This window comes from Ahaetulla prasina, chromosome 3 (genome assembly GCF_028640845.1).
Source record: "Ahaetulla prasina isolate Xishuangbanna chromosome 3, ASM2864084v1, whole genome shotgun sequence".
Taxonomy (NCBI): domain Eukaryota; kingdom Metazoa; phylum Chordata; class Lepidosauria; order Squamata; family Colubridae; genus Ahaetulla; species Ahaetulla prasina.
The window spans coordinates 57,254,951-57,266,023 of NC_080541.1; the positions used below are offsets into that span (position 1 = coordinate 57,254,951).

General features: G+C 38.3%; 1 protein-coding gene and 1 long non-coding RNA gene across 3 annotated transcripts in view; one reads left to right on the forward strand and one right to left on the reverse strand.

Annotated features, from left to right (window-relative positions):
- The window catches only part of CABLES1 (Cdk5 and Abl enzyme substrate 1), a 64,249-nt gene extending 58,022 nt beyond the window's left edge, over positions 1 to 6,227 (reverse strand). The window contains exon 1 of one of the 2 annotated variants that reach the window (XM_058177396.1): positions 5,054 to 6,227. In XM_058177396.1, the coding sequence (XP_058033379.1) occupies positions 5,054 to 5,760 (707 nt within the window). In that variant the 5' untranslated portion in view covers positions 5,761 to 6,227. The remainder of the gene's footprint in view (positions 1 to 5,053) is intronic. The other variant, XM_058177397.1, reaches the window with a different exon arrangement.
- Positions 44 to 9,762, forward strand: LOC131195465 (uncharacterized). Its single transcript, XR_009154462.1, has 3 exons — positions 44 to 4,957; positions 8,692 to 8,773; positions 9,265 to 9,762. It is a non-coding gene; the product is annotated as an uncharacterized LOC131195465 (long non-coding RNA).
- Positions 9,763 to 11,073: the final 1,311 nt, after the last annotated feature.

The window sequence follows — 11,073 nt, forward strand, 5'->3', positions numbered from 1 at the left end:
AATGTATCACATGAGAACATGCAGTAGCCAAAATAAACAAATACATCATTTCTACTTCCTACTGGCATAACTGGTTATGCCAGAAGACTTTTTCCAGGAGGAGAAGCTGCTCTATATTCAGTTAATCTCTTCTATATGCAATCAGAAATGTGAACAATTTCTCTAAAGTAATAATTGATTTGGAACATTTTTTTTTTCATTTTGGAAAAATGCCTTAAAGCGGAATTCTAACCCTATTTAGTCAGAATTTATATCATAGTAAATGCAACAATTATATTACTACCAAAATGAGAGGTCATATAAATAAAGCAGTACAAAATGACATCACACTATAAGGAAAATAAATAAAGAGTCGATGCAAAGAAGATAGCTTCCATAGATACAGCATTTACGTTTCTTATTCTTAAGGCTCATTTCAGTTTCTTTACTTTGAAAAGCACAGCTAAAATGGTGTATATGAAGACACTAAAAAAGAAAGAGCATCTTCCAGATTCCACAAGCCAAATTGTAGTATTTTGTTTTACTGCAACCAGTATTTAGCAGATAATTTATGAAAGCATACAACTCTACCTATTTTGATGTAAAATAGATGCCAGAAAAATAAATATAATGGCAATGACATAATAGTATTGTCGCAGACTCCTATGAAAGTAATTTGGTTTTGTGTGTGAATACACTTTCAAGTCAATGTTGACTCCTTGCCACTCAATGATGGATTGACAGACCTGTGGAATATGAAAGTCATAAATTCCCTCTTAGAATGACTAGACTAGCAAAGAAAAAGTAATAATAATGGTTTTAAAATATGGTTTGGCATTTGTTGAAAAATATGTAATGCCATTTCATAGCTTCATGGACAATTCACAGGAGAACTGAGATGGAGAAAATTTCATTTATATATGAGTTTTATATTCTATCAATGGAGCAATAATTTGAATATTTCACATTTAATTGATGTAGTATATTTTACACAGGGGAAAACATCTGACATCTATTTCAGTTGGTCATGTAGTTCAAAGGGCAAAAATTGCTTATTTATATGGTGTATTTCCATAAAATTAATTAGAATCATAATACCGTTAAAACTGAAAAGTCACTAGAAGAAATATGATTCAACCAATTAAACATTCAAAAGACACATTTCTGCAAAGCTAGCAAAGGATGAATGGATGGATGAGCTTTATAGTGATATGTCACCATGATTCGGCTTCTGGTGCTTTTCACATATTTTGGATCATAATTTCCCATCAGTAGAAATGTTTTACCTCTGGCAAACAACTAGTGGTTACATTGGCTTGTCACGTAATATTATTCTGCATAAGGTAACAGCATACTTAAATTAGATTCAAATTAAGTATTTGAAGCAGAGAAAATATGGCACATAACAGTGAGTTGCATCCATTGTATAATGGCAAAGATACAACGTAAATAATACAAGGTCTATCTCTGGTAAACCTTGAGGATTATTTCATACCAGGAGAGAGAAAATCCTTTTCAGGGCTTTAAACTAAATGCCAAATGACTGCCAGGACATTATAAATATACAAAATAAATCTAGAAGGACTTATTAGCTGTGTTTACACAACATGCTAAATCCAGATTAAGAAAATGCAATCGTTGTTTTGACGGAACATGTTATACCCAACAAATAAACCATATTATGGATTAGTATACATCCTGTTTTCCAAAACAATGGCTCGGTTCCAAAACACAATGAAGCAAAAATTATTTAATCTTATTTTAATTTGGCATGAGCATGAATTTAGCTCTATTTTGTTTTTTATTATTATTCAAACTTTTAAAAGGAAGAGATAATTAAAGCCCTTACGCTCCAAAAGGCATGCTTCAAATTGGTAAAGAAAAAGAAGAACAAGGTAGAATTGGTAATATGGAGACAGTAGGATATCAAAAATAAATGTTAAATTTGGACTAGAGAAATTAATCTTCTGTGCTACTATTAACATGATTTGGTGGGTGAAGACTATCACATGGTTTTTCTTTCATCTCAAAGGGGTTTTGTTTTAAATGCTATATTCTTGAAAAAAAGACGAAGGCTATTGTGATATCAGCTATTTCACATTAACCAATACATTCATTAAACTTTTCTCATGCCGTACAGTCTACAATCTACCACTCATAATTTTATTATAAAAACTACCTTGCCCCTAGAATCTGGTCACAATTGTGAAAGTTTGGAGAAATAATTTCTAAATCTGCTTTTTAAACCCACTTTTTTTCTTTAGAAGTAGTTGTTATTTACATGGATATATTTTCCCATCAATAAATTATATTTTTCCATAGGAGCAAGAGAGCTACTTTGGTGTAGTGGTAGGCAATGGCAAACCAATTCCTAAAAACCTTGCCAAGAAAATTGCAATCATTTGCCTGGGCAGCCATCAGAAGTTAACACTGACACACAGGGACAAAAAAAAGGAGAGAAACCTAATATAAAAATATAAATCCTTATCCAAGCAATAACACATTGTAGCAAATAAATACACATTTACCTTTATAAACATCAATCTTGATTATGTCATGCACGCTTTCTATCTAAACCAGATCAACTAAATTACTTAATATCCTCGGGCAGATACAAACCTGAGGTTTCAACTGCAGCAACCAAATGCTTGTCTTCTGCCAATTATTCTTGTTAAGATCTAAATCAAGTTTAAAGCAGTTAGGGGGAAAGATTTACAGATTATTGCTCTTATTTATTCACCTTTCACTGCTTAGAAGATTTTAATGTTTTAAAACAGGTATGATAAAGATGCTTTGAATTAAATTCAGCTCTTGGAGATGGCATTTGTGTAAGTTTCTTCACATCGTTCCATTTCTACTTCCAAGTCTGCTCAGTCTTCTTCCAAAGCTTTTTTCTTAATTCCCTCATCCAGCCAACAGACTTGGAATTCCCAAATGGTCCTTAATCCAAGCCAATTGGGGCCAACCCTGCCTAACTTCCAAGATAAATAGAATGTTTACTCTTTAAATCAATGCTTCTCTTTGGTTTAAAGAGACAACTTTTAAGATATGTGGACTTCAACTCCCAGAATTCCCCAGCCATCATGGTTGAGAAGCACTGCTTTAAACAAACAGGCTGTAGCAGTTTCCCATTAAATAAAGATCAATTCTGAAAAACAACAGAGTGCAAGTGATGGGGTGATGCATCACCTTATAAATAATGCATGATAACAGCAGAGAATAAATGAAGGGATTAAGATTTCAGATACTAAAATCAACACTCCCCAGAAAACATACAAAAGATTAGATATGACTGTTATTTTAATTGGCAGTCTATCAGTTTTAACTTCAGAAAGGTGATGAGGATTTGCTTCTCATTAATTTCGCTATGATTTCATGAAATGATGATGCCATTAAAAATGAAGATTACTGACCCCCATGTAATATACTAAACCCATTATGACAGCTTACAAGTAGCATCCAAAGAAAAAAGGAGAGGGGAGAGTAAATGAAATTTTCCAAGCTACTTCTTTGCATCAGTAAGAGTTGAGCAGCCTGGTTTCTTCCCTCATTAGGAGTACTATTTGTCACCAAATTTAACAACTGGAACAGAAAAGGATTATCTGACCAAGATGCAGAAATAGCTTTATATTTTAATTGATGGTTTGATTACTATATGTAGTTTCAGCATTAATAACATTTAAGTGCTATTCTAAATGTTACAAGTAGTCATTGACTCATAAACTTTTGCTTAGTGACCTATCAGGGTTACAACAGCACTGAAAAAAATGAGTTATGACCGTTTTTCACTTATGACCTTTGCAGCATCCCCATGGTCACTTAATCAAAATTCAGTAACTGGCATGTATTTATGACAGTTGCAGTTTGGGGGGGAGGTGTCATGTGATCACCATGTTTAACTTTCCCAACTGGCTTCCAACAAGCAAAATCAATGGGAGAAACCAGATTTGCTTAATGGCTGCTGTGATTTGCTAAACAACTGTGGCAAAAAAGTGGTAAAATGGGGCACAACTCACTAACTGCCTTGTTTAGTAACAGAAATTTTGGGTTCAATTGTGGTCATCTGTTGAGGATTACCTGTACTGAGTAGTAATTTCAGAGGCTGAAATGCAATTGGGAAAAAGTGACTTCTCTCCATTAGCCTAAAAAAGCAGATTTAGAAATTATTGCCCCAAACTTTCACAATAAGAAAATGATATAAGTCCTGATTTCAAGACTAGTGCCGAGATTTGGTTAGTTGTCTTCAACACACTGATGAAATTCATCATACTAATTTTACTTATCAACAGAGACTGCAATCCTCTTTGTTACAATACAGAAGGGGATTGCCGTTGCATCTTTCTAAGAGATGTCTTAAATCTTTCATCCACCTACTAACCAAGCCCTACCCATTTTAGCTTCTGAGCCCAGACAGGTGCAACAAGTTACCTGTGGACAAGGGCAGTGTATATTAGACTTCTAATTTAACTCACATATATGTTCTGGTGGAAAAATAAAATAAGTGCCAATAGTGTCAATGCATAACAACTAATTCCCCTTACATGATATTTGCACATGAGCCCTTTTCACCACATTTTCATTGTTCAGCTCAAATCCCTATTGTTAAATGTTAAGAGCCTCAAAGTACAGAAGTTTCTCTGAACATGAAGAAAATACTTTTCTTCTCACCATTGTGTTAAAATTAACTCCTCTACCTGTGCACACATGTTAGAGAGTAAATGGAAACAATCTGGAGACGCCTCAAACCCTGGCATTTCTCATGGCAGCTGTTCAAAGCCTTTTTGGAATTAAGTGGCACATAAATTGCAAGAATAAATACATAACTGGCCAAAATTGAGAACTAAGTATAGCATTCTCCTGAGCTCCTGATGTAATTGAACAGTTACCAGCCCAGGAATATTCTTAAAAGAGAGGCATACCCTTGGATATGTGCAGAGTGAGACACATCTCAGACATTAGATACCAAAAGAGCTTCAAGGTAAGATTTAAACCCTGGTTTCTGGGGTTTTTTTTTTTCCTCTTAAAGAAAAGGAGACACCCACACCCATTCGAGGCTCTTCTGGATGCCACTTACCTGGACCTCTGCAGCTCAAAAGCGCTGGCGCCCACCGGGCCTTGCTCGAGGCAGCAATAGTTCTGTGGGGCGGTTCTGGCGAAGGAGACGGGCAGGATTCCCTGAGTGAAAGAGTTGAGGCGACCCCTTGCACAGGGGGTCCCAGAGGAGCCCGGGTGGGCGGCGGCGGCGGCTATGGGCACCTGCACGCTAGCGAAGGCATCCTCGTCCTCGTCCTCCTCCGGCTCGTCGTCTTCGCCCTGCTGCGGCTGGCCAGCCGCTCCCAGGGGGCTCATGAGCTTGACGTTGTTGCTGCTGCTGCTGCCACCGCAGGCGCTGGCATAAGCTGCGTACTGCTGCGGGGCGGGCGGCTGGAAAGCGCTCAGGTTGCCCCGACGAGTTCGAGTGCTGTTGCTGCTGCTGATACCGCAGGCTGCGGCACAAGCAGTCCTTGCAGCGGCTGCCGCGCCGACGTCGCTCTCTTCGCCGCCCTCCTCGCCCTGCAACACCGGCCGCCCGTCCAGCGAGATATTCGTTAGGAAGGAGAGAGCAGCCTGCCTCCGCCGCGGGTCCATACGCGGCGGCGGCGGCTTCCTTAAGCAGGGCTCCAGCTGCTGGTGGAATGTACCGCCGTCGCCGCTGCTGGCACCACCGGGGCTGCTGCTGCTGGTGGTGGTGGTAGTGGCGGCGGCGGCGGCAGGAGGAGCCGCCGCCGCTGCCGCCGCCATTGTCTGTAGCGCTCGCTAGCCCGCCCGTGCACCGTCTGTCCCTCTCTCGGAGCGGGCAAGAATGAGACTTGGAGCGGCAGGCGCGACCTCCCCGGCGGCGAGCGGAGGGTTAGCAGCAAGCTGGGGCGAGGCGAGGGAGCGCCAGCCGCGCGAAGCAGGGGACTTTTGGCTTGCATGGCATGTCTTCCGCCTCCCCCCCGGCTGCCTGCATGGATCGAGTGCCCGAGTTATGCACCCCCACCTCTCCCCTTGCTTTCCTTTCTTCCCCTCCTCTGGCTCCTGCCTTTCTTCTCTCCTTGGCCAAAGTTATTAGCATTTATAGGTGCACTCGGCCCGTCGAGCGCTCGGTGCAAAAACACGGCAATCACGTGTGGGAAATAGCTTGGGAAGAAAAACAAAAGCTCCGGCCAGGAGGAGGAGGAGGATAAAGAGGGAGGAGGAAGGAGAAATGGTGGGGGAGGGAGAGGAGGAGGAGGAGGAGGAGGAGGAAATTAGGTTTAAGGAAGCTCCTCCAGTGTTTTTTCTTCCTTTTACTTTTTTTTCCTCCCAATCTGCTTAGTGGGAGGGGAAGCGAGGAAGGTGGAGTTCCGCTTGTATTGCACAGCACATGGTCATGAGGCGTTTACATAAATAGGGCCAGCTCCTAGAAGTTGATGGGACCTAAAAATTGATGGATCTTCTTCTGGTTTTTGGTTGGTTTTTAACAACTGTCCTTCCAGGTCGTTGTGAACATACACGTTCTACTTTTTCCCGTCTAAGCCAGCTAAGCTCCCAATTTGACCATGAAACTAGGCTGACTGAAGTTCCCCCCCCCACAGGTTTCGAATTTTTTTTCCTTGTTATTCTTGAGGGGTATCTTCAGAATAAAATATATCCATTAAAGACTCCAGATGCACTGTGGTCTCTCTGTGAGCCCTTCAGTTGTGTTGGACTTCAGCTATGATTGCAATTAGTGCCTGGAAATTATGGGCACTTTAAACCCAATCCAGATGAAGTGCACCCATGCAGGGAAAGTGGCTTGGATCAAAAGGATGGAAAACTTCTGAATGCTTGTGAGTTTGATTTCCCACCATTTATATTAAATGTGTAGAACAAATTAATCTCAATGCACAACACTTCAAAATAATTTCCAGAAATGCAGTTGCGGTGGAGTAATAAGACACCTTGTATTTGCATTTTATAAATGGCAGGAAAAGTGAACACAATTCTGAAGTAAAAAATGAGCAAATTATTTTGCAAGCATTTCCTCCCAGTTGTATCAATGAGGTGTATGATGTACTATATATGCAGTTAGAAAAAGCCAACAATGACCCTTTTGTCCCAAATGTTATACTGATTTAGCACAATAGGAAAGTCATATGTTTTGCAGGTAGGAAATCAGACCAGCCACCTGAGTCACTAAAAGACTGCTTCATGTATTTTCCTGCAGGGCTTGTGGATTCCTCTTGAAAAGATGATCATAGATATATCACTTGATGCCTTTATAATTATGGGCCTTTGGTGTACATGGCAAATTATTGCATGGTTAAGAGAATATGCGATGATGTAATACCAATTTCCTTCCTTATAAAAGAACCACCAACTCACGATATAAAATATTTATTTCACTTGTCTTGCATCCTCACAAATCATGTTTCAATTTCTTTCAGACTGAGGGAGGATGTTGGCAGTTCTAGGCAAACTGCCACATGTGTGGTAGCTTATTGTGTGCTTTAGAGATTCCTACTTGCTTCTCTTCTGCCTCCTACACCCTCCAGTAGATAGCTTTTTAGGTAATGGATTAAGTTCTAAATAAAAATGCATACTGCAAAAGTATATCACTATCATTGCATATTTAAGATATATAGGCTGCAGAACAGATAGGATGACAATTCCTGCTAAGCTTGTCAATATCTTTTGGTATTTAGCATACATCAAAAAACTATCTGTACTTTGACCTCGTCTTTTAAAAAAGATTTCTGCAGTATAAAATCAAAACTCTAAAACTGATTCAGTTCATGAGAAATTACTGATTTTGCCTTGTGCTGATCATGGATTCTTACTCTCAGATAACAAGCTATTATAAAGCTACTGATTGCTTAACAAGGCTTTGTACATTCTCCTCATCCACATGTCATCATAACCACAGGCTTTGTGTCCATTAGTTTCTCACTTCTCCAAAATGCTTCTGTTGCCATCACAACAGTCCACAGCTATAACTGTTTCTAGCTGAGTCTGGACGGCTATAACAGCTACCTGAAATGATTTGTGAACTTAACAGATAAGCCTTTGCTGTTGCTTTGCCACACTTCCAATGCTTTTGATGCTTTCACAATATCTTTTGGATAGAAATGCATATACTTAATATTCACTATTATAATAATACATATTTGTATTCTGACAAACATGGTAATCTTTTAAATCAGCAATAACATTTTCATAGTTTCCATTAGGAGCAAAATAATATGCATCTGTAGCTCAACTGACATATTTAAAATTATTCATTTACATGTCTTAATTGTCTAAGATATTCAGAATAATGCTTTGGGTTAATAATGAAGCGAATAACTGAGCTGCTTTTAAAATCTTAATGTACAAGGAAGTCTGGGTAAATATAGTACTAAACTTGTTAGAAAAGAAGATATACATAGAACCTACTGACTCTGAAAAAGAAAGAACTTTTTAGATGATTGGCTTTGATCATTCAAAGATATTGATATACTGACCATCAATTATGTTGTAAATGTTGTACCTTGATGAACGTATCTTTTATGTACACTGAGAGCATATGCACCAAGACAATTTCCTTGTGTGTCCAATCACATTTGGCCAATAAAATTCTATTCTATTCTATTCTATTCTATTCTATTCTATTCTATTCTATTCTATTCTATTCTATTCTATTCTATTCAAATGCCATAGTTGACCACGTTCAATCCCTTGTTTCTCCAGAAAAAGCTTCTGCATAAAAGATGGGAGAGACACTAACAGTCAGTAAATGGTCTTGATCTAAATACAGCTCTTCTATTTCAAGGTAAGATAGCTTTCTATCAAAAAGAGTAGGAAAAAAATATCTCATCAAGTAAATGGTACTAGCTAGTAAGTACATGATTTTTCAGCTGCAAAGAAGCATTTGAATTACCTTTATAAATTTCACATTGATAAGTGGATTAACCATAGCCATAAGGAAATATTTAAACATTCTCATTATTTCTTTAAATGTAAAGCCTATTAAAAACAGCTGGGGTTATTTTATCCAAAATATATCTGGATGAATAACTATGTCTTAGCTATTGCATGGGTCTAAATGGGATCAGAGGCAGCCATTCTTATCCAGAAAGAGAATTCCACAAATGGGGCGAGGGGGGAGGACACAGCAGGTATGGTAGTAACTCTACTATGAGTTGACTCCATAGTTAGAATTCTGTGTAGGATCTAAGCAGGTGAAATTAATTCCAAAAGATCAGTGATGTTGATGGGAGATTTTAAGTCTTTGAGACTTAAGCTTTGAATTTTTGCCCTTAGATCACAGGTAGCCAGTGCAATGATTTAAGGACTGGTGGAATGAAATATCATATAGCAGCTCCATTTATATTGCCATGACCTAGGAAACAGACAATGACTGAATGTGAAGAAGCTGTTCCAACAGGACTTATGGAATGCCAACTTCAGGACAAACAAACTCAATCATAAGAGACAAATCAAACAAAGGCATTATCTAAGTAGCTGAAGAAGTCAGATGAGGGTGACAACATAAGATCTACCAGCCCCCATAACCCAGCAAGCAGACGGAAATGAAAGAGACATTTCTATATCTTCCTTGCCAAGCACAAAATACATTTCTTGATTAAAGGCAGCCCTGATTCATGATCCCTTGGAAGCAACTATCTATCTAACCTTTAGCTTTTGTATGGTACTTATATGTGGATTCTGCTCATGAAATTCTGACCTGGATCTTGGATCTCTGGGCTGGATTTGGACTACCCTGCTGTAATGCTGCCATTAAAGAAAACTTCTTTCAGAGATTCTGTTTTGGCTTGTATTCCTTATCTGTTCTTATTTTTTGGCCTTCAGTAAACTACTATTTCCCATAGCAGCTATTTTAGTGAACCAGAAGCAGGACAATTATCAACCAAACTGCTCTTCCACTGTTATAAGATCTTATCATTAGAAAGTTTTTTATTATGTATGAAATGTATCAACTTATTATGTATGAAATATATAAAAAATCTTCATGACAAAACTAGAAATGTCACCATGACAGCTTATGTAAGACAGTTGTTCTTCATGAATGCAATTTGCCTTTCAAGAACTGCACTCATATGCACACTCCCTGTTGCATCATCCAAATCTTACATAAATAATTGATGAAACCTTGGACAAAAATGCTCTGTATGGAACATACCACTCATTTGAATGTATGCCTTATTGTTCTTGTGAGCATAGATTTTTCTATTACATTAGACAAAATGAAAATAATTATAGTAAGCTTATCCTACAAGACAGTCATTAGAATTGTCAAATTTCTTCTACATCAGCTAAGCATTAACATCAAACTCTATTCATATTACATCTTACAAAAGAGATGAAATTATCAAGTTCTGTTAGTAAACATTAAACATAAAACTAAGTCTGGCACCATTTTAGCCATTTATATAGATAGTCCTTGACTTACAACAGTTCAAAGTTACAATGAAACCAAAAAAGGCACTTATGACTGTTTATCATACTTGTGATGGTTGCAGCATCCCCATAGTCACATAATTAAAATTCAGATGCTTGGCAACTGGCTTATATTTATGACATGATTGCCATTTGTAGCTTTCTGGCTTCCCATTCATTTTGCTTGTCAGAAGCCAGCATTGAAGATCAGAAATGGTGATCATGTGACCACAGGATCCCATAACATAATTGCAAGCTGGTTGCCAAGGAACAGATCCCATGACTGCAAGGAGTCTGTCCTATGAACTATTTCTACAATGACAAGGACTGATATTATGCCTTCTTCAGCAATGTCATAACTTTGAATAGCTGCTGAACAAGAAATATTTGTATTGTAATTTGGATTTGAGGAAAGATCATAATCTCAGTCAGCTGATTAATTAGTTTGCTAAATCTCCCATAGACTCCTACAAAACTGGCTGTGGCCTGTCACATTCACACTTTTTTTGTTTGTTTGTTTACATTTATACCCCGCCCTTCTCCGAAGACTCAGGGCGGCTTACAGTGTATAAGGCAATAGTCTCATTCTATTTGTATATTTTTACAAAGTCAACTTATTGCCCCCCCAACAATCTGGGTCCTCATTTTACCTACCTTATAAAGGATGGAAGG